This window comes from Pongo abelii, chromosome 9 (genome assembly GCF_028885655.2).
Source record: "Pongo abelii isolate AG06213 chromosome 9, NHGRI_mPonAbe1-v2.0_pri, whole genome shotgun sequence".
Taxonomy (NCBI): Eukaryota; Metazoa; Chordata; class Mammalia; order Primates; family Hominidae; genus Pongo; species Pongo abelii.
In genome coordinates, this window is record NC_071994.2 from 75839857 (window position 1) to 75864396 (window position 24540).

Genomic DNA, 24540 nt, shown 5'->3' on the forward strand with positions numbered 1-24540 from the left:
TATGGTTAGGGGAGACTCTGTGATCACTAATGGTGTGCCAAGTTATGTCTAATATGTCAGCCCAGAAGGAACATCCTTGGGAACTGATCTCAGAGATAAGATGTTTTCACATTTCAGCATTTGAAGGCTAAAGTGGAACAGAGTTCATATGAACAAAATGTCCTCCAAATACATTCAATAGACAAGAATTAGGAGGACATTAAAAGACATAAACTAGTAGTACACACATTTTAGAGTACCTAGAAGGGCAGGAAGTCCAAAAGCTCAGAATAATCAAGAAGTTGGCTATTTCCTGGTCACCACTAGACCACAGGCCCTGGAGGAGCTTTTCTATTTTGTTAATGGTTTTATCTTCAGCACCTGTCACACCCGGAGGTACATATTGTTTCACAAATGAGGAACCAAACAATTACCACCACCGTTATCATCATTGTTACCAATTTGACCATTAATAATGCAACTTGTACTTGTTAGCCCTTTTCATGTGTTATCTAATTTAATCATGTCAACAAGTCTATGAAGTAAATATTTTTATAAACTCTTCAGAGATAAGGAAATGAGGTTTAGAGGGATTTACTAATTTGATCAGCAGATATTTATTGGGCACTTGCTGTGTGCCAGAGTGTATGCTAGATGCTGGGATGTAGCAGGTTCCGGTCTTCATGGTGCTTATGTATTTATTTATTTTGAGATGGAGTTTTGCTCTTGTTGCCCAGGCTGGAGTGCAATGGCGCAGTCTCTGCCTCCCGGGTTCAAGTGATTCTCCTGCCTCAGCCTCCTGAGTAGCTGGGATAACAGGCATGCACTACCACGCCCGTCTAATTTTGTATTTTTAGTAGAGATGGGGTTTCTCCATGTTGGTCAGGCTAGTCTTGAACTCCCGACCTCAGGTGATCTGCCCGCCTTGGCCTCCCAAAGTGCTGGGATTATAGGCGTGAGCCACTGCGCCCGGCCATGGTGCTTATTAACAGATGGACTAATTAAACTTATAACTACTTAACTGACTATGATAAATGCTGCAAATGAAAGATTCAGGGTGCTATATCACTGTGTAACAGAAGGATCCAAGCAAGTCTGAGCAGTCAAAAAAGTTTTCTTGAGGATGTTGCATGACTACTAAGATTTAAAGAGTAGGTAGGATTGAGAGAAAATATATTCCAGATAAGGAGAAGAACATGTGTAAAGGTCCTGAAATGAGAACACACTTGGAGTTCCAGAGGAACTCCTAGAGGAAGTTGGGAGGGAGAGAAGCACTGGGGTGTAGATTAAGGGAGAGTATGCAGAGAAGTAGTATGGGAGTGAGAATTGAGGTAAGGGATTGGATTTATATTTAGGCATGGTGGCTCATGCCTATAATCCCAACACTTTGGAAAGCTGCAGTGGGTGGATTGCTTGAGCTCAGGATTTTGAGACCAGCCTGGGCAACATGGCGAAACCTTGTTTCGACAAAAAATACAAAAATTAGCCAGGTGTGGTGGCATGCTCCTGTAGTCCCAGCTACTTGGGAGGCTGAGGTGGGAGGATCAGTTGAGCCTGGGAGGCCAAGGCTGCAGCGAGCTCTGTGGTCACCCCACAGCACTCCAGCCTGGGTAACAGAGTGAGACCCTGTATCTATCTATCTATCTTTCTATCTATCTGTCTGTCTATCTATCTATCTATCTATCTATCTATCTATCTATCTCTAAATAAATAAATAAAATAAATCAAGGCCGGGCACAGTGGCTCACGCCTGTACTCCCAGCACTTTGGGAGGCTGAGGTAGCGGGATCTCCTGAGGTTGGGAATTTGAGACCAGCCCGACCAACATGGAGAAACCTCATCTCTACTAAAAATACAAAATCAGCTGGGCGTGGTGGCGCATGTGTGTAAGGCTGAGGGAGGAGAATCACTTGAATGCGGGAGGAGGAGGTTGCGGTGAGCCAAGATCGTGCTATTGCACTCCAGCCTGGGCAACAAGAGTGAAACTCCATCTCTGGAAAAAAAAAAAAAATTAATCAAATCAGGTCGGACAAACAAACAAACATTTTAGATGGTGACCACGAGATTGTAAAATCAGGTTAAGTTCGAGAGAATCTAGTTAAGGAATTGAGTTTAATGGAGCTCAGCTCTGGCTTAGAACTATCATCCAGCACTTGTGTTATGAGGGCAAGTATTTACTTCTTTTCTTTCTTTTTTTTTTTGAGATGGAGTCTTGCTCTGTTGCCCAGGCTGGAGTGCAGTGGCATGATCTCGGCTCACCGCAACCTCCGCCTCCCGGGTTCAAGCAATTCTCCTGCCTTGACCTCCCGAGTAGCTGGGATAACAGGCATGCACCACCATGCCTGGCTAATTTTTTTTTTTTTTTTTTTTTTTTTTTTTAAGACGGAGTCTCGCTCCGTCGCCCAGGCTGGAGTGCAATAGTGTGACCTCAGCTCACTGAAACCTCCGCCTTCTGGGTTCAAGCAATTCTCCTGCCTCAGCCTCCCGAGTAGCTGGGACTACAGGCACCCATCACCACACCTGGCTAATTTTTTTGTATTTTTTTAGCAGAGACAGGGTCTCACCGTGTTGCCCAGGCTGGTTTTGAACTCCTGAGCTCAGCCAGTCCGCCCGCCTCGGCCTTCCAAAGTGCTAGGATTACAGGTGTGAGCCACCGCACTTGGCCTCATGCCCGGCTAATTTTTGTGTTTTTAGTAGAGACAGGGTTTCACCACGTTGGCTAGGCTGGTCTCGAACACCTGGCCTTAGGTGATCCACCTGCCTCCGCCTCCCAAAGTGCTGGGATTATAGGCGTGAACCACTGCACCTGGACTTCATCTCTGAATTTTTTTTTTTAAAGTATAACAGCAGGATCCAAGCAAGTCTGAGCAGTCATAAAAGTTTTCTTGTGACTCATTTTAATAATTAAAAAATATAATTCATTTATTATAATATTCACTCCTTTTTTTTTTTTTTTTTTTTTTGAGACCGAGTCTCTGTCACCCAGGCTGGAGTACAGTGGCGCAATCTCTGCTCACTGCAAGCCCCATCTCCCGGGTTCATGCCATTCTCTTGCCTCAGCCTCCCCAGTAGCTGGGACTGCAGGCACCCACCACCATGCCCAGCTAATTTTTTTTTTTTTTAGTAGAGATGGGGTTTCACTGTGTTAGCCAGGATGGTCTCAATCTCCTGACCTCGTGATCCACCCGCCTCGGCCTCCCAAAGTGCTGGGATTATAGGCTTGAGCCACCGCACCCGGCCTATTCACTTTTAAAGTAGATAATTTAATAGTTTTTAGTATAGTCACAAAGTTGTATAACTGTTACCACTATTTAATTCCTGAACATTTTTACCATCCCAAAAGGAAACTCCTTACCCATAAGTAGTCACTCCACATACCGCCATCTCCCAGCCCTTAGCACCCACTAATCATCTTTCCATCCTATGATTTGTCTATTCTAGTCATTTCATATAAATGAAATCGTGAAATATTGATGGCAGCAGTGGGCCATCTGGATTGGCCACTGCCATCACTCTGGCTGCAGCAGGGAGGCGTGGCCAGAGCCACTCAGAGCCAGGGACAAGTGGGAGCCCTGCCACTTCCGAGTTGGGGCGGTGCCCAAGTCATGGCTGTGGATCTAGGCCTCCTGCTCCACGGAGCAAGCAGGAGCCCCGCTCTTCTGAATGCAGTTACAGCCGCCCAAACTGTGACTGCGGACCCAGACATCTGTGCACTCTTGTGGGGCCCAGGAAGGCTGCCCCAGTCCTCGCAGGCTCAGAGGTGTCTGCTCCCGCTGCCTGGCTTCTCCCTGCTGTCGGCACCAGCTCTGATCTTGGAGCAAAGCTGGGGCCAAGCCCAGATACTGTCGCAGCCTGGCCAGGTGTACACACATTCGGGGCAGTGCTGACACGCCAGCCTCTTGCCTCCTTGACCCCCTCTGGACTTTGGGCACCAACAAGCCTAGGAGGGAAGCCAAAGCGGGGCTGAAGGCAGCTCAGCAGTGGCCTGCCCATGCCCCTTGGCACCTACAGGGCACTATGAATGGCAGTGGGAGGCAGACAGCTTCCTGGGCAGAAGGGGGCAGGTTCCCAGTGAGGCCCCACCTTCAGGCCAGGGAGTGCCTGAAGTCTGGGGCTGGGCTGCCAGTCCCGTGGACAGGAGTGGGAACTTAACAGTACCTTTTCCAGGCCTGCCCATGGCCACCCATGGACAAATCAACATGTACTTCCTTCCCTCTGAGGCTCATAAAAACTTTGGGTCTGGGTGTAGTGGCTCATGCCTGTAATCCCAGCACTTTGGGAGGCTAAGGCAGGCAGATCACCTGAGGTCAGGAGTTTGAGACCAACCTGGCCAACATGGTGAGACCCCATCTCTACTAAAAATACAAAAAAATTAGCCGAGCACGCTCGGTGGTAGGTGCCTATAATGCCAGCTACTTAGGAGGTCGAGGCAGGAGAATCCCTTGAACCCAGGAGACAGAGGTTGCAGTGAGATCACGCCATTGCACTTCAGCCTGGGTGAAAAGAGTGAGACTGTCTCAAAAAAAAGCAAACAAACCAACCTTGGGCTCAGCCAGAGCTGAGCAGACATCGGGACAACCGGCTGCAGAGAGGAGCTATCCACTCTAGAGCCTTCTCTGCTGAGAGCTGGGAAGACATTCAGACGACCTGCCTGCAGAGAGGAGCTGCCCACTCCAAGGGCCTCCTCTGAGCTATTCTGCCATTCAATAAAGCTCTTCTTTGTCTTGCTCACCCTCCGCTTGTATGCATACCCCATTTGTTCTGGTTGCAGGACAAGAACTTGGGACCCGTTTAATGGCAGGGCTAAAAGAGCTGCAACAGAAACAGGGCTGAGATGTGCCCCTTTTTCACCAGGTTGTGGGTGAAGAGAAGGAAAGAAGGGCTGCAGCCCTTCAGGGAGCCCAGACCTGGGAGCTCCCTGAGCCAGGGCTGTGACTCCCTCCTTGGAGCCCTGTGGTTGCTGGCATCTCCAAGCTTCTGAGTGCCACATGTTCCCCAGTGCCAGCTGTGAAAGCTGCTTGCGGTGCACCTGGTTCGGCCTTGTAGAGAGCCAGTGCCTGTGCCAGCACCTGGAGCTGCCTGCCCTGCTGCAGCAGCCAGCATGTCTGACTGTGCACGTTGGCCAGACCCCATGCTCACTCACATACGCCTCACCGGCCCATGCCTGACTTGCCCTTGGCAGGCGTGGGACCCAGGCTGGTAGCGTGAGCGGAGGACAGCCTGCCAAGACAAGTGGGTGAAACAAGCCCAGTGGACCAGAGCAAAACTCGGGCAAAGATGCTACCAGCCACAGATTTTTCCGGCCAGAAAAATGACACTCCAAAAATCCCGTAACAATATGTGAGGCCAGCTGACTTTCCAAGGATTGTACAGCTAGTAAAATGGAAGTGCTGATATTCAAACACAAATTCGTGTTTGGGTTTGGATATAAAACTTGTGCTCCTAACAGCCATAAGGACCCAATCCAAAGGCAGACTTTGATAGTCAACATAAATATGTTTAGAAGGTTATGGCTAAAGGAAAGACTGGAAACAAAAACAATTTTTTTTTTTTTTTTTGAGACAGAGTCTCGCTCTGTCGCCCTGGAGTGCAGTGGCACAATCTCGGCTCACTGCAACCTCCACCTCCTGGGTTCAAGTGATTCTCCTGCCTCAGTCTCCTGAGTACCTGGGATTACAGGCGCCCACCACTGTGCCTTGCTAATTTTTGTATTTTTACAAAATACAAAATACAGCCTGTTGGCCAGGCTGGTTTCGAACTCCTGACCTCAGGTGATCTGCTCGCCTTAGCCTCCCAAAGTGCTGGGATTACACGCGTGAGCCACCTCGCCCGGCCAACAAAAACAACTTTTAAAAGAACTTGAGAAAACCTGGAGGCAGTGATTATTGCCTTCAGATACTTGAAGGGTTTGACTTGTATGAAAAACAAGAACTGAACTTAGTTTTTATGATGTCAGAGTGGGGAACTAGGCACAAACCATAGAAGTTACAGGGAGATGGGTTTGGGCTTTCTATGTGGGAGAACATTCAGATAGTTAGCAGTGTCTGAAAATGTTTCAGTTTTGACCAGGGAGGTATTTAAGTAGCAGATGGATCATTATAGACAGAGAGGCTAGTATTGGTTGTGTACGTGGGAAAGGTAATGGTGAGGCTGGATGCGGTGGCTCACACCTGTAATCCCAGCACTTTGGGAGGCCGAGGTGGGCGGATCATGAGGTCAGGAGTTTGAGACAAGCCTGGCCAACATAGTGAAATCACATCTCTACTAAAAATACAAAAAATTATCCGGGCTTGGTGACGGGCACCTGTAATCCCAGCTACTCAGGAAGCTGAGGCAGGAGAATCGCTTGAACCTGAGAGGCGGAGGTTGTAGTGAGCTGAGATCGCGCCATTGCACTCCAGCCCTGGCAACAGTGCAAGACTCCGTCTCAAGAAAAAAAAAAAAAAAAAAAGAAAGGAAGGTAGTGGTGGGCACTGAGAGTGGAAAGCCAGTGAGGAGAATTTGAAGCTTCTGATAAATGAACTTAGGCAGGGACTAGGCTTTTCCAGGATGCCTAAGATGAGAGTAAACTCCTTGCAAGCTTTGGAATGTAGAGCCTGGGCAACATGGCAAAACCCCATCTCTACAAAGAAAAAATTAGCCGAGTGTAGTGGCGCACATCTGTAGTCCCAGCTACTTGGGAGGGTGAGGCAGGAGGATGGCTTAAGTCTAGGAGGTCGAGGTTGCAGTGAGCCATAATGATGCCACTTCGCCCCAGCCTGGGTGACAGAGCAAGACCTTGTCTCAAAAACAAAAGAACTGGAATATAGATCAAGGTGTTGTTCATCTCAGGGAAGAACATAAGAGCTGTCATGTAATAGCCGACTTGCTTTGCAACAGGAGTATAGGATATAGTATATAGTAGTAGAGAGAGCTCTGATTGTGGGGTCAGCTAGAACATGACTTATTTGTTGTGTGCATTAGGCATGTTAATTCGCTTTTCTGAGCTTTGATTTCCTCTCTATAAAATGCGGTAGAAATATCTACTTCACAGGAGTGGAATCATAGACACTGGAGACTTGGAAGGGTGGGAAGGTAGGAGGGGGATGAGAGATGAGAAATTACTTAATGGGTACAGTGTTCATCATTTGAGTAATAGTTACACTAAAAATCCAGATTTCACCAATAAGCAATGTATCCATTTAACAAAATGGCACCTGTACTCCCTAAATCTATATAAAAGAAAATACGAAGAACTGCGCCTCACAGAATGGTTGTGAGGATTAAAGGAGATGGTGTTTGGCATATAGCAGGTGCTCAGTAAATGGTAGGATTATTGAATGGCTATTATCATTAGCTATGAACTTCATGGCTATTATCATTAGTTATGAACTTCATTAGTATAAGTTGGTATCAGTTTTTTGAGAGGTAGCGTGGAAGGATAGAAGGGATGGACTTTGGATTCAGGCAGACCTGGGTTTGAATTTCTCTTACCAAACCTATAACTTTGGGCAATTTACATAAACTTTTTTTTCCTGTGTAAAATAGAGCCAGTTATCTCAATAATGCCCCATCAGAGAGGGTTGCTGTAACGATTAATTGAAATAATATGGGCCAGGCCTGGTGGCTCACTCCTGTAATCCCAGCACTTTGGGAGGCCAAGGCAGGAAGATTGCTTGAGGCCAGGAGTTCGAGACAGCATGGGCAATATAGTAAGATCCGGTCTCTTAAAAAAAAAATTAAAAAAACCAATAGTATGCGTAAATTGCCTAGCAAATAGGATGTACTCAATAAATGGTAGTAACAATGCTATTTTAAATAATATTTATTAATACACAAATATATTCTGTTACTTTCATGAAACAGCTCTCAGTTGCTTGCATCAAAGACCCCTGACCCACTGCTCTCACCACCCACCCCAGACTCTGATGTCTTAAGCTACTCACATGCTGTAGATTTTGCCCTGTGACTTCAGTTTTTTGGTAGTTGTGCAGTCCTTGCTTGGTTCCTGGCTCATGGGAGTATTTTTGTTACCCACTGCAGCATCTGTGTCCTCATTCATTCATTCGCTGGCGTCACCATCCTCCTCTTCCACTTGCAGGGCCAGAGCTGCTCTTCATTTGCTGATGGGGAGGAGAGGGTAATTGTAGATACAGTCCCAAAATAGATTACTTTTGTCCAGATGAATAATGCCAAGTATTGCAGGGGAGAGGAAGCACATTTCCCAGAGCTGGCAGGGAGAGTTCATACCACAATTTGAATGTCTTCCAGAAAGTTGTCAACTCTTTTTTCTTTCTTTCTTTTTTTTTTTTGAGATGGAGTTTCACTCTTGTTACCCAGGCTGGAGTGCAATGGCATGATCTCGGCTCACAGCAACCTCTGCCTCCTGGGTTCAAGCCATTCTCCTGCCTCAGCCTCCGGAGTAGCTGGGATTACAGGCATGCGCCACCATGCCTGGCTAATTTTGTGTTTTTAGTAGAGACGGGGTTTCTCCATGTTGGTCAGGCTGGTCTCGAACTCTGGACCTCAGGTGATCCGCCCACCTCGGCCTCCCAAAGTGCTGGGATTACAGGCGTGAGCCACCGCACCCGGCCGAAAGTTGTCAACTCTTAAGCCTGGCTTTTAGATAATTAAAACCTTGGTTATTGTAGAGACTCAGAAATCTGAACAATTAAAATGAGAAAGCAGTCTCATTTTTATCTTTTTTTTCCCATCCAGTCCCTCTTCTGTATGAAGTGACCCATTTAAAAATATATTCTGTTCACTCTCATTTCTATTCTGTTTGTCATGGTTAATAGATCCCAGCCCTGGAGGGACTTTAGAGTCATCTGATCTAACTTCAAGGTACATGTACATGGCTAGTGGTTGGGGGAGCTGGCCTGACCTCTCCTGGGACCCCATTTGCCTACTCTGTCTTTTATGCTGACCAATATTAGGTTAAGTGTATTGCACACATACTTTACAAAGTCTTTTAGTACCTGATTCAATTGTGCTTCTGGGATCATCTGCACATTTTGTCCTTCTGTCTATTCACATCCTTCCCAATCTTCATGGTCTTACATCCTCTGGGAGACTTTTCCTAAGTTTAATCTTTCCCCCTCCTAATTTCCTAAGCACTAACATCTTCTTTTATGTGAGAAAAGGTGTAGAATAGTGGGGAAATTATGGATTTTGGTGTCAGAGAAACCCAAGACCCTATGCTAGCTTCGATAGTAGTTGTGTGACTTTGGGTAGGTTACTTAATCTGTTTCCTCAACTGTAAAGTGGGGATAATAATGCTTATCTTGTAAAGGTATTATGATTTAGACACATGGTAGGTGCTCAACAAAGTGCTTAATATATGGTAGCAATGATTATCATTTACTCACTTCTTTCTAATCATTTATTCATCAGAATAAACCTTGATTGTCTACAATGTGCCTGAGAGGAACGTGACATGACCCTTGCTCTGAGGATCTCTTGGTTTAGCATAGGGGTTCTTGGGTGATGATAAGAGTTTTGGTGAATCTCCTGAAGTAGTAGGCAAACTCTTTGTATATCCATGCTTATATGCATTTGTCTAGGAAGAGGGTTCATGACTGAGCAGATCCTCAGCAACGTCTATAACTCTGCAAAAGCTAAGGATTTCTCTTAGCCATCTCCCCCTGGATTTCCTGCCAGGTGTGCTTGTTGTTCACACCACCTATTTTGACTTCATACAATGCCTGCAATATTGCTTAGCTGTTTAATACAAATGTATGTCTGTGTCTCCAGCCATCCAAATGCCTGAAGGACAGAGATTGTGCATACATTTTTTGATAGCTTTATTGAAATATAGTTCACATAACCTACAATTCACCTATTTAAAGTGTGGAATTCAGTAGCTTTTATTATATTCATAGAATTGTACAACCATTACTACAATCAGTTTGAGAACATCATCCCCCAAAAAAACTCCATACCCCTTAGCAGTCATCCACGGCTCCCCAGCCCTTCCAGCCCCAGGCAGCCACTAATTGACTTCCTTTCTCCATAGATTTGGCTATTCTGGATATTTCACAGAAATAGAATCATGTAATATTTGGTCCTTTGTGACTGGTTTCTTTTATTTAGTATAATGTTTTCAAGATTCATCCCTGTAGTTACATTTTGTTTTTATATTCTCTTTAACATTCAGCATAGCAGTTGGCAGCATAGCAGTTGGCATATAAGCTTTTTTTTTCTTTTTTTTTTTTAACTAGAGACAGGGTCTCATTCTGTCACCCCAGGCCGGAGTGCAATGGCACAGTCACGGCTCGTTGCAGCCTCAGCCCTCTGGGTCCAAGTGATCCTCCTACCTCAGCCTCCTGAGTAGCTGGGATCACAGGTGTGCACGCCTGGCTAATTTTTTGTTTTGTAGAGAAAGGGTTTTCCTATGTTGGCCAGGCTGGTCTCAAAATCCTAGGCTCAAGTGATCTTCCTACTTTGGCCTCCCAAAATGCTTGGATTGTAGGCGTTAGCCACTACACCTGGCTTATAATAGATTTTTTAAAAATAAGCTTTATTTTAGAATAGTTTTAGATTTACAGAAAACTTGCAAAGACAGTACACAGAGTTCCTGTATATCCCAAGTTCCCCTATTACTATTATTTTTACATTAGTGTGATTTATTTATTTATTTTTTGAGACAAAGTCTTGCTCTGTTGCCCAGACTGGAATGCAGTGGTATGATCTCTGCTCACTGCAACCTCTGCCTCCTGGATTCAAGCGATTCCTGCCTCAGCCTCCTCCCAAGTAGCTGGGATTACAGGCACGCACCACCACCCCTGGCTAATTTTTGTATTTTTAGGAGAGACAGGGTTTCACCATGTTGGCCAGGCTGGTCTTGAACTCCTGGCCTCAAGTGATCTGCCTGCCTCAGCCTCCTGAAGTATTGGGATTACAGGCATGAGCCCCCACACCCGGCCTAGTGTGAATTTTTTTTTTTTTTATAATTAATGAGCCAATATTGGTATATTATATTAGCTAATGTCCATACTTTATTCAGATTTCCTTACTTTTTCTCTAGTGTCCTTTTTCTGTTGCAGATCCCATTCAGGATATTATATTTTATTTAGTTGTCGTCTTTTCCGTAGGCTCCTCTTGACTGATAGTTGCTCAGATTTTCCTTGTTTTTGCATACTAGACTTTTCATACATCCATGTTGAAAGAATTAAAATTGTTATCGATAGTGGGCAGGATTTTCTCTTTATGTTATGGGACCTTAAGAACAGACTTTTTTTGTTTCTTTTCTGTAAAACAAACAAACAAACAAAAGAACAGACGTTTGTTTGGAAGACTGAGGCAAGGGAATTGCTTGAGTCCAGGAGATCGAGGCTGCAGTTGCTATCATTATATCTGTTTTTTTTTGTTCTTACCTCCATTGTGAAGTATCATTATCACTGTCATTTTTTAATTTTATTTTTATTTTAAAATTTTTTTTTGAGACAGAGTCTTGCTCTGTTGCCCAGGCTAGAGTGCAGTGGCGAGATCTCGGCTCGCTGCAACCTCCGCCTCCTGGGTTCAAGGGATTCTCCTGCCTCAGCCTCCTGAGTAGCTGGGATTACAGATGCCCACCACCATGCCTGGTTAATTATTGTATTTTTAGTAGAGACGTGGTTTCACAATCTTGGCCAGGCTGGTCTCGAACTCCTCACCTCGTGATCCACCCACCTTGGCCTCCCAAAGTGCTGGGATTATAGGCGTGAGCTACCGCGCCCAGCCTATCACTGTTATTGAGAGAGACAGTGTACTGTAATAGAGGCATAGCTTTTGTAGTAAGTCAGTCCTCTTTTCTTTTTTGAGACAGAATCTCATTCTATGGCCCAGGCTGGAGTGCAGTGGCGCAATCTCTGCTCACTGCAACCTCCGCCTCCTGGGTTCAAGTGATTCTTCTGCCTCAGACTCCTGAGTAGCTGGGATTACAGGCATGCGCCACCATGCCCGGCTAATTTTTGTAATTTTAGTAGAGACAATACCATGTTGGTCAGGCTGGTCTTGAACTCCTGACCTCATGATCCGCCCACCTCAGCCTCCCAAAGTGCTGGGATTACAGGCATGAGCCACCGCACCTGGCCATTAAGTCAGTCCTCTTAGCAGCTTATTAGGTATAATTTTTTGGAATATAACCTCTCTGAGTCTCAGTTGCTTTACTTGTGAAATTGTCTTGTAGTGTTTTCAGAATTAAAGAAGATTTAATAAAGCCCCTCTCATGATGCTGTGCATGGCAGATGCATAGTAATTATTGATTGATATTAGAAAAAAATAGATTAAGTTGGAAATGGTAAACAGTGAAAAAGCAGTGTTGGGGGGGCACTTCTGTTTTTTGAGCATTTACTGTAGTGGGTGGAATGAGAATGATGACCTTGGTTTGTTTGCATGCTTGGTGTTAATTGTACGGTAGCTTCTTTGCTAGATAAGAGCCTTTTTGTCCTTTTTTGGTTTGTGTACTGTGGGTTTCTTGCCTCTCTGAGAAGACATACTTGGAGGTCTATAAATGCTTAAGATTGTCCTAACATGGCTGTTTTGCTGTAGGTGCTGTGCCTGAGGAACAATACCATTTTTAAGCAAGCCTTTTCTCTCTTAAGGTAAGGATATTAACAACAATAATTAAATACAGGTAACATTTGCCTTTGGCTTCATAGTTCACACAGCATTTTTTCATCATATTTACTTGCATGTCTATAAGCACATCATGCATCTCCCCTGCCACCTTGCTCCTTCCCCATTCTCAGTTAATAGCATCTCCATTCATCTAGTTGCTGAGGCCAAAATACTTGCAGTTAATCTTTGATGCTGTTAATTCGTTTTTTGTTTTTTTTTTTCTTTTTGCGATGGAGTTTCACTCTGTCACCCAGGCTGGAGTGCAGTGGCGTGATCTTGGCTAACTGCAACCTCTACCTCCCAGGTTCAAATGATTCTCCCGCCTCAGCCTCCCGAGTAGCTGGGGTTACATGTACCTGCCGTCGTGCCCAGCTAATTTTTGTATTTTTGTAGAGATGGGGTTTCACCACGTTGGCCAGAGTGGTCTTGAACTCCAGATCTCAGGTGATCTGCCTGCCTCGGCCTCCCAAATTGCTGGGATTACAGGTGTGGGCCCCCGCGTCCGGCCAGATGCTGTTAATTCTTCAGCAACACTTGTTGGCTTTACTTTTGAAATATAAACAGAACCATTTTTTTTTTAATTGAGACAGAGTCTACCTCTGTTGCCCAGGCTGGAGTGCAGTGGCATGATCACAGCTCACTGTAGCCTTGACCTCCCAGGCTCAAGTGATTCTTCTACCTCAGCCTCCCAAGTAGCTGGGACTACAGGCATGTACTAGCATGCCCCATTAGTTTTTGTATTTTTTGTAGAGACAGGGTTTTGCCATGTTGCCCAGGCTGGTCTTGAACTCCTGGGCTCAAGTGATCTGCCCAAAGTGCGGGGATTACAGGCATGAGCCACTGTGCCAGACCTAGAACAATTTCTTTCTCCAGTTTTTGCCTCATGCTTTCTGTTTTGCTAAACCACTAGGAGCCAGCTCCTTATTTTCTCATTGCCTTTACTACCATCACTTTGCCTCCCAAGTGGTCTCCCTAGTTTACCTTTGTCTTCTATTCTTCACAGTAAAGCAGAGTGATTTTTTTTTTTTAAGAGACCTAACATTATGAACATAAGAATGATTCTTTTAAAGCCAAGTTAGCTCACATCACTGCTTTGCTCCAAATTCTCCAGTGGTATCCCATCTTACTCAAAATAAAACCTGCAGTCTTTACCATGGCCTATAGGACCTTCCATAATCTGTATCCTCATTTTATACTACTTACTCAGCGTTAGCTGCGCTGTGGTTTCCTATTCCTTGATAATCTCAGCACCTTCCCACCCCAGGATCTGTGCATATTCTTTCCTCAGATATCCATATGGCTTGTCCTGTACTTTTTTCAGGTTTCTGTCCAAATGTCATCCCATCCAAGAGGCCTTCCCTGACTACTCTATGTAAAATATACACCCCTCCATCAATCTCTGTTCCCTTATACTTTGCTTAATTTTTCTTTATAGCAGATGTCACCATCTGACTCATTTTGTATATATAAAAATGTTTAACTGTCTTTCCTTGTCCCTTAAAAATAAGCATCATGGGGATATGGACTTTTAGTTTTGTTTACTGCCCTATTCCTAGGCCTAGAATGGTATCTGACACATAGTAGGCATTTAATAAATATTTGTTAAATGAATGAATTGACCTTCATAGTGACCTGGTAAAACAGATGATATTATCTCAATTTTATGTAAATAACGGGTCCAGAGAGTTTAATCTGTTGTTTTAATATGATGGAGCTAATTTGGGTTGAAATTAGAATTCAAATCCAAGTTGTCTTTTTTTTTAAACTTTTCTGCGTATAGAATGCAACCTCGCCATTGTTTTTCTTTTTTCTTTATTTTTTTGAGACAGAATCTCTTTCGCCCAGGCTGGAGTGCAGTGGCACTATCTCAGTTCACTGCAACCTCTACCCCCCAGGTTCAAGCAATCCTCCTGCCTCAGCCTCCTGAGTAGCTGGGGTTACAGGCGCCCACCACCATGTCTGGCTAATTTTTCTTTTTAGTAGAGATGGGGTTTCACTACGTTGACCTGGCTAGTTTCGAACTCCTGACCTCAAGTGCTGGTATTACAGGCATGAGCCACCGTGCCCAGGCTCCCCATTGTTTTTCTCTAAGTCTGATGAAATATATTTGGTGGTTTATTTCTCTGTTCAGCAGCAAATATGCACCAAGTGTCTTTTGTGTGACAGCCACAGGATATAAAATAATGTATCGTATATCTTCCTGAACTACTCGGCACTCATGATCCTGGATGATTTCTTGAGTCCTTAACATTTATTCAGGGCTTTCTCCCTTTATTTCCCTTCCATCTTCTTATTTTTTTTTCTTAATCCCAAATGTGATAGTATCCCCTTCCATCTTCTTATTTTTTTTTCTTAATCCCAAATGTGATAGTATCCCCTTCCATCTTAATCTATTATCCCATCTTAATCAGTCAACTACTATTTGATAAGCACCTCCTATGGCACCATACTAGCTATTTTTCATTTTCTCTCATCTTCACAAAAAACACTACAAGACAAATATAAATATCATTTTACAAAAGAGGAAACTGCCTCAGAGTTTAAGATACATTTTCAGTCCCATGAGATTGTAGTATTATTATCTATTCTTTTTTTTTTTTTTTTTTGAGATGGAGTTTCGCTCTTGTCGCCCAGGCTGGAGTGCAGTGGCATGATCTTGGCTTACTGCAACCTCCGCCTCCCGAGCTCAGGTGATTCTCCTGCCTCAGCCTCCCAATTAGCTGGGATTACAGGTGCCCACCACCAAACCCAGGTAATTTTTTGTATTTTTGGTAGAGACGGGGTTTCGCCATATTGGGCAGGCTAGTCTTGAACTCTTGACCTCAGGTCATCTGGCCGCCTCGGCCTCCCAAAGTGCTGGGATTACAGGCATGAGCCGCTGTGCCCGGCCACTTCTTCGTTTTTTAAAACTCACCTCAAAATAGTTTCACCTCCCTAGTAGAAGTGACCATATTTTCCTTTGTGTCCTATTTAATTTTGTACATTTCTGTTCCGGATCAATACTATATTGTGGCTCACATTCATTTACCAGCACCTTTCCCAACTAGACCATGGATAGAGACATCTTACTTATATTTGCATTCTCAGGATGTGGCACTTTGGCACACATCAGGTGCTTATTAAAGTTTGTGGAGGGAAGAAAGGAAAGAAGGAGTAAGGAAACAGCATTGATGCATCTTTAGTGATAGAATATAAATTTTGCAAACTATGCAAATAAAATATGGGTTTCTAATTGTATTGAACATACTTTCTCCCTTCTTTTAGGTTTAGAACTTCAGGAGAGAAATCCCTCTGTTCTGTAGGTAAGCAGTTTTTACCTGATGTAGTTGGCCTGCTTTAAGTGACCCTTTAGCACTCTATAATAATTTTGCCTAGAAGGAAGCCTACCATATCTTTCAGAACAGTGGCCTGAACCAAACCCCACCCCTCCATGTGAGCATGGAATAGAACCATGGGTGAGAACATAAAGTAGTGGTTAAGAGCAAGAGCTCTACAGTAAGTTTGGATTCCAACTGTACTACATATTTATTTGATCTTTGGCTACTTCTCTGTAGCTTGGTTTCCTTACCTTAAAAAATGAGCAGGCTGTGAGGGTGGGTATGGTGGCTCACGCCTATAATCCCAGCACTTTGGGAGGCCGAGGCGGGCGGATCACCTGAGGTCAGGAGTTCGAGACCAGCCTGGCCAACATGGTGAAACCCTGTCTCTACTAAAAATACAAAAAATTAGCTGGGCGTGGTGGCAGGCGCCTGTAATCCCAGCTACTCGGGAGGCTGAAGCAGGAGAATCACTTGAACTCGGGAGGCAGAGGTTGCAGTGAGCCGAGATTACGCCATTGCACTCCAGCCTGGGGGACAAGAGTGAGACTTCATCTCAAAAAAAAAAAAAAAAAATGAGGAGACTGTGCAGCATGGTGAGACCCTGTTTCTACAAAAATTTTTTTAAAAATTAACTGGGCGTGGTGGCACAGGCTTGTGATCCTACCTACTCCAGAGGCTAAGGCAGGAGGATCGCTTGAACCCAGGTTACAGTGAGCTATGAACGTGCCACTGCACTGCAGCCTGGGTGACAGAGCAAGATCCTGTCTCTTAAATTAAAAACATTAAAAAAAAAAAGAGGATAATTATAATACAAACTGTAGTGTACCATTTGAAGATTCAGTGAGACAAAAGATATAAAGTGCTTGGCCAGGTGTGGTGGCTCACACCTGTAATCCCAGCACTTTGGGAGGCTGAGGAGGGCGGATCATGAGGTCAGATCAAGACCATCCTGGCTAACACAGTGAAACCCCATCTCTACTAAAAATACAAAAAATTAGCTGGGTGTGGTGGCACGCACCTGTAGTCCCAGCTACTCGGGAGGCTGAGGCAGGAGAATTGTTTGAACCCCAGAGACAGAGGTTGCAGTGAGCCGAGATTGCACCACTGCACTCCAGCCTGGGCGACAGAGCGAGACTCCCTCTCAAAAAAAAAAAAAAAAAAGATAAAATGCTCAAAAAGTAGCAGCTGTAATTATTATTATTATTAATACTGCTACTATTCCAGAACTGCCTTGTATGTCCATCATCAGGCTAGGGCTTTTCTCACACTGTTTAATCCAAAGTGAATTAATTCAGTCTGATTAACTCAATGGAGTTCCATCTCTGTTTCAACCCAATTACTTGCCATTTTTGCTTTGTCTATTATGTGAGAAATTTCAATGGAGTTGTTGGATTTTAATGACGTTTGTCATGTGTCTAACAAGTATCAGAGATAAAGGAATGGAAGTAAGGAAGGGAACTAACATTTTTTACTCAATGCCTACTGTGTGCAAGGAAGTGTGGAAGAGGCTTTACATATGTTAATTATTTTAGAAGATGGTGGCAATGTGTAGGGAATCACCATTTCTACTGGGCCCAAAGCCTAACACCTCAAAATAATGGGTTTCTTTTTATTTATACATTCTCTTGACAAACATGTATCTTACTAGACTGTGTGTTAGATGCTGGCGATACAAAATTAAGAGGATATAGTCCTTGCTATTTAGTAGTTTTAGAAGCTTATTTTTTCCCCAGGAATAACACAATGAACATTACTTTACCCACCATTTAGATTCAACTTTTGTTAACATTTTGTCATGTTAGCTTTTTAAAAATCAGACATCATGATACTTTACCCTTGAATACTTTAGCTTGGGTTTTTAGAAATAAGGATATTTTCAGGCAGGCGCGGTGGCTCATGCCTGTAATCCCAGAACTTTGGGAGGCCGAGGCGGGCTGATCACCTTAGGTCAGGAGTTCAAGCCAGCCTGACCAACATGGAGAAACCCCGTCTCTACTAAAAATACAAAATTAGCTGGGTGTGGTGGAGCATGCCTGTAATCCCAGCTACTCAGGAGGCTGAGGCAGGCGAATCGCTTAAACTCGGGAGGCAGAGGTTGCAGTGAGCCGAGATTGCGCCATTGCACTCCAGCCTGGGCAACAAGAGCGAAACTCTGACTCAAAAAAGAAAAAAGAAATAAGGATATTTTCTTCCTTTTTTTTTAAAATTATAATTTAAGTTCTGGGTTACATGTGCAGAACGTGCAGTTTTGTTACATAGGTATACACGTGCCCTGGTGGTTTACCGCACCCATCAACCCATCACCTACATTAGGTATTTCTCCTAATGTTATCCCTCCACTAGCCCCCCACCCACTGACAGGCCCTGGTATGTGATGTTCCCCTCCCTGTGTCCATGTGTTCTCGTTGTTCAACTCCTACTTATGAGTGAGAACATGCAGTGTTTGTTTTTCTGTGGTTTTTGTAATAGTGTGGAGTGCCTGCAAAGGATATATTAAGCAGCCCATTGGATACATTGATCTTGAGCTAAAAATTTAGGTCTGAGTTGAAACTATAAATATGAAAGTCATTATTTTGTCAATTTTAATTGAAGCCATGGGAATGAATGTGATCACTTAAGGAGAAAAGGTGGAGAAGACACCCAGGGATCATACCCTGAGGAATTTCAACCTTAAAAATCTGGGTAGAGGGAGAAAGGCTAATGAAACTGAGAAAGAGAGACCAAAGTGGAGAAAACCTGGATAGTATAGTATCATGGCAGGCAAGAGGAGAGCGTTTCAAGAAGGAAAGAGTGGCCAACCGTGTTACAGTTTCAACTGTGCTACTGAGAGATCAGGAAAAACATGAACATGATAGTATCCTTGGATTTTAGCAATCTAGGGGTCATTGGTGACCTTAGAGAGGGTAGTCTAGGTAGGTGGGGTGGATGGGTTGTGGAAATTAACCATGAGATGACAAGTGAATGAAAGTCCAAGAGTTAGAAAAAAAACGACTGTAGACAATGCTTTAAAAAAGTTTGAGACTGAATGGGTCAATAAAATATTGGCAGGAACTGAAGAGAGATGTAGGGTGAAGGAAAGGTTTTTTAAAAAATTGTTTATCTCTTAATTATACTTTTTATTTTGAGAGATACAAAAAATATAGAAGAGTAAAAGAGTAATATGTCAAATAAACCCAGAATTGGCAACTATTAACATTTTGTCAGACTTTCATTGTCTTTTTTGTATTAAAACAAAAAGATCTATGTTCAAGTCGTCATTATTCTCTAGCCTTGGTCTTATCCCTTACCCTTCTCAACCATAGGCAAAGTTTATTTTGAATTGGTATATATTCTGAGGAAAGTCTTTTAAAAAAATTATTAGGTTGGTGCAAAAGTAAAAATAATGGCAAAAACTGCACTGTTTTTAACAGGTGATAATTTTAATAGTATTAGGTTGGTGCAAAAGTAAAAATAATGGCAAAAACTGCACTTACTTTTGCATCAACCTAATACTATTAAAATTATTACCTGTTAAAAAATTGAAATGGATGCATATGGGAAGAATAAACTTAAACTGTACAAAAGGGTATATGATGAAAAGTGAAATTTTATTCCCAGTCTTTTTTTTTGAGACGGAGTCTCACTCTGTTGCCTAGACGAGTGCAATGGCGAGATCTTGGCTCACTGCAAGCTCCGCCACCCGGGTTCACGCCATTCTCCTGCCTCAGCCTCCCAAGTAGCTGGGACTACAGGCACCCGCCACCACGCCCCACTCATTTTTTGTATTTTTTAGTAGAGATGGGATTCACCGTGTTAGCCAGGATGGTCTAGATCTCCTGACCTCGTGATCCAACCGCCTCGGCCTCCCAAAGTGCTGGGATTACAGGTGGGAGCCACTGCGCCCGGCCCTCTTTCCCAATCTTAACTCCCTCATAATATCCACTGATAGCAATTTCTTGTGTATCTTTCAGGAAGATTTTATGTATATATGAAGATTTATATTATGTGTGTGTATGACTGTATCTTAATGCTGGACATTTAGGTTGTTTTTAGTTTTTTGCTGTTTCAAAAAATGGTACACCAGCCATTTTCGTATGTCTTTGTAAACTTGTTCCTGTATATTTGTAAGATAAATTCCTGGAATTGAAATCGCTGAGTCAATGCATTATGAATTGGAGATTTTGATAAGTATTGCCAGACTATCCACCAGAGAAGTTGTATTAATGTACATTTCTATTTTGTGGCCCAAACTGGGTTTTATAAAACATTTATTGTTAGCTGGAAGCACTGGCATGGACTTGTAGTCCCAGCTACATGGAAAGCTGAAGTCCCAGAACGGTCCTTTGAGCCCAGGAGTTTGAGGCTGTACTGCACTTTGATTTTGCCTGTGAATAGATGCCATACTCTAGCCTGGGCGACAGAGCAGGATCCCGTGTCTAAATATATATATAATATTTATTTATTTTTTATTTTTTTTGAGGCTGAGTCACGTTCTGTCATCCAGGCTGGAGTACAGTGGCACGATCTTGGCTCACTGCAACCTCCACTTCCTGGGTTCAAGAGATTCCCCTGCCTCAGCCTCCCAAGTAGACGGGACTACAGGCGTGCACCACCATGCCTGACTAATTTTTGCATTTATTAGTAGAGACAGGGTTTCACCATGTTGGCCAGGCTGATCTCTAATTCCTGACCTCAGGTGATCCACCCACCTCGGTCTCCCATAGTGCTAAGATTACAGGTGTGAGCCACTGCACTTGGCCTAAAAAAATAATTTTTTTTTGTTAGTGAAAATTATGTCTCATTTTAATTTGTGTGTCTTGAATTTGTCATCTTTTCATATGGTTGTTTGCCATTTTTATGCCTATTTATTTATTTATTTTTGAGACAGAGTCTCACTCTGTCACCCAGGCTAGAGTGCAGTGGCATGATCTTGGCTCACTGCAACCTCTGCCTCCTAGGTTCAAGTGGTTCTCCTGCCTCGGCCTCCTGAGTAGTTGGGACTACAGCAATGTGCCACCATGCCTGGCTAATTTTTTTGTATTTTTAGTAGAGACAGGGTTTCGCCATGTTGGCCAGGCTGGTCTCTAACTCCTGACCTCAGGTGATTCACCCACCTCGGCCTCCCAAAGTGCTGGGATTACAGGCGTGAGCCACTGTGCCTGGCCCATTTATGTTTTTTTTTTGTCAGTTTTTCTATTGGATTGTTTACTTTTTCATTTTTGATTTGTAAGAACTTTTAATATAGTTCTTATATATTAAGGAAATTAGCATTTCTCTGTTACATATGCTTGTACTTTTTCTAGTCATTTATCCCTTGACTTTATGTTTGTGTTTTTTCCATTAAACAGAAGCTTTAGATTTTTATATAGTTATGTTTATTAATCTTTGATTTCTAGATTTTGTTTCATGCTTAAAAAGATCTTTTCTACCCTAAGATTATTTTTAAAAATCCATGGCCGGGCACGGTGGCTCACGCCTGTAATCCCAGCACTTTGGGAGGCCGAGGCGGGCAGATCACAAGGTCAGGAGATCGAGACCATCCTGGCTAACACGGTGAAACCCCGTCTCTACTAAAAATACAAAAAATCAGCTGGGCGTGGTGGCGGGTGCCTGTAGTCCCAGCTACTCTGGAGGCTGAGGCAGGAGAACGGCGTGAACCCGGGAGGCGGAGCTTGCAGTGAGCCGAGATCTCGCCACTGCACTCCAGCCTGGGTGACAGAGTGAGACTCTGTCTCAAAAAAAAAAAAAAAAAATCCTTCATGTTACCTTCTGATAAATATTTTTTCTTTTCAATATGTGGTCCAGACCAGGTGTAGTGGCTCACGCCTATAACCTCAGCACTTTGGGAGGTTGAGGGGAAGATCACCTGAGCCCAGGAGTTCAAGACCAGCCTGGACAACATAGGGAGACTCCATCTCTACAAAAATAAAAAATAATTAGCCTGGTGGGATAGCGAGTGCCTGTGGTCCCAGCTACTCAGAAGACGAAGACTGAGGTGGGAGGATTGCATGAGTCAGATTGAAGTTGCAGTGAGTTATGATTGTGCCACTGTGCTCTAGCCTGGAAGACAGCACGAGATCATGTCTCAAAAAGAAAAAAAAAGAGTGAGGCCGGGCGCGGTGGCTCACGTGTGTAATCCCAGCACTCTGGGAGGCTGAGGCCAGTGGATCACCTGAGGTCAGAAGTTCGAGACCAGCCTGGCCAATATGGTGAAACCCCGTCTCTACTAAAAATACAAAAATTAGCCAGGCATGGTGATGCATGCCTGTAATCCCAGCTACTCAGGAGGCTGAGGCAGGAGAATCGCTTGAACCTGGGAGGCGGAGGTTGCAGTGAGCCGAGACCGCGCCATCACACTCCAGCCTGGGCAACAAGAGTGAAACTCCATCTCAAAAAAAAAAAATCCGTGTTTTTCCTGGAGGTTTGAGAATGTAACCTTTATCATATTCTAAGTTCCTGTGTAGATCTGGGATTTTTAAATTTTTTATTTAGAGTCAGGATCTCTCTTTGCTGCCCAGACTTTGATGCCATCACAGCTCACCACAGTCTTGAGCTCCTAGGTTCAAGGGATCCTTCCACCTTGGCCTCCCAAAGTGCTGAGATTACATGTGTGAGCCACAATACCCAGCCCAAGTCTAGGACTATTTTTTGTTTTGTTTTTTTTACTTAAAAATTTTTAAAAATAGAGACTAGGCCTCCTGCCTCGGCCTCCCAAAGTGCTGGGACCACTCACTCTGTCACCCAGACTGGAGTGTAGTGGCACCATCACAGCTTACTGCAGCCTCAACCTCCCAAGCTCAAGCCATCCTCCCACCTCAGACTTCTCAGTAGCTGGGACTACAGGCCTGTGCCACCATGCCTGACTTTTATTTTTATTTTTTTTTATAGAGACAGGGTCTCCCTACGTTGCCCAGGCTGGTCTTGAAGTCCTGAGCTTAGGCAATCCTCCTGCCTTGGCCTCTCAAAGTTCTGGCTTCACAGGCATGAGCCACTGGGCCTGGCTTGGAACTACTTTTTAAACTTCATCTTGTTTCATTGATCTGTATATGTATTTGATGCCAGTATGAAACTGTTTTAAAGCTTTTTGGTTACTATAGTTTTTTAGTATATTTTAGTTTTTTATTTTTGAGATGGAGTTTTGCTCTTGTTGCCCAGGCTAGAGTGCAATGGCATAATCTTGGCCCACTGCAACCTCCACCTCCTGGTTCAAGCGATTCTCCTGCCTCAGCCTCCTGAGTAGCTGGGATTACAGGCATGCGCCACCATGCCCAGTTAATTTTGTATTTTTAGTAGAGATGGGGTTTCTCCATGTTGGCCAAGCTAGTCTCGAACTCCCGACCTTAGGTGATCCACCCGCCTTGGCCTCCTAAATTGTTGGGATTACAGGCATGAGCCACCGTGCCCAGCTGGTGGTATATTTTAGTATCTGGTAGCTACCTAATTTGGAGGTCATTTTTTGTTCATTTTGTTTATTTATTTTTTTTGAGACGGAGTCTCACTCTGTTGCCCACACTGGAGTGCAGTGGTGCCATCTCGGCTCACCACAACCTCTGGCTCCCAGGTTCAAGTGATTCTCCTACCTCAGCCTCCCAAGCAGCTGGGATTACAGGTGTGCACTACCATGCCTGGCTAATTGTTTTTGTATTTTTTTTAACAGAGACAGGGTTTCACCATGTTGGCCAGGCTGGTCTCTAACTCTTGATCTCAGGTGGTTCACCCTCTTGGGCCTCCCAAAGTGCTGGGTTTACAGGCATGAGCCACCATGCCCAGCCTGTTTATTTTGTTTTTGAAGTTGGCATCAAATAGGGCATGTTAAATTGCTATTGGAAAAGATCCAATAGGAATCATTTTGAAAAGATATGTGGGGATAGTGCATAATTTTTTCAACATTTTTCTATTTGGAGAAATTTAAGTTGTTACCAAGATTTTGCAATGGAAACAACACTGTGATGAACATTCTTGGGCAATATTTGTGCCATTGTCTGACTACTTAGGGTACATTTCTTGGGTCAAAGGAAATACACATTTTTAAAGCTGTTGATGTGTATTACTAAATTGCTCTCCAGAAAGATTGCACTATTTTATACTTCTCTATTTGAGAATCCCTTTTTACATACTCATCAACATTGAGTATTATTTTTAATATTTGCTAATATTGTAGGTTAAAACGTGCTTTCCCTTGTGTTTGGAATTTTCATGTCTTTGATTACTAGTTGGTTGAACATATTTTTGTACATTTACTTGCTATTTATTTATTCTTTCCTTTGCCCATGTTTCAACTGTGACTGGAGAATACTAGTCCCTAGAAGGTTCCAAGGCCCAGAATAACTCACTAATGTTGGCTCACCAGGATAATTTCCACTTGAAAGCACACAGTTTTGTTGGTATTTTTTATAGGTTCTTTCAGATATTTATTTTTGTTGTTGTTGTTGTTTTTGTTTTTGAGAGAGAGAGGGTCTTGCTTCTCCAGGCTTGAGTACAGTGGCATGAGCATAGCTCCCTGCAGCCTCGAACTCCTGGGTTCAAGCAATCCTCCTGCCTCAGCCTCTGGAGTAGCTGGGATTACAGGTATGCGCTACCATGCCTGGCTAATTTTTTATTTTTTAAATTTTTTGTGAAGACAGGGTCTTGCTGTGTTGCCTAAGCTGGTCTTAATTTCCTGGCCTCAAGTAATCTTCCCACC

The 24540-nt window shown here is 43.7% G+C and overlaps 1 protein-coding gene across 1 annotated transcript in view; it reads left to right on the plus strand.

Annotated features, from left to right (window-relative positions):
* MRPL48 (mitochondrial ribosomal protein L48) overlaps positions 1-24540 on the plus strand; it is a 76681-nt gene that overhangs the window by 4496 nt on the left and 47645 nt on the right. Inside the window, exons 2-3 of the mRNA XM_002822222.5 lie at positions 12490-12542; positions 15823-15860. Of these exons, the coding sequence (XP_002822268.3) occupies positions 12490-12542; positions 15823-15860 (91 nt within the window). The remainder of the gene's footprint in view (positions 1-12489; positions 12543-15822; positions 15861-24540) is intronic.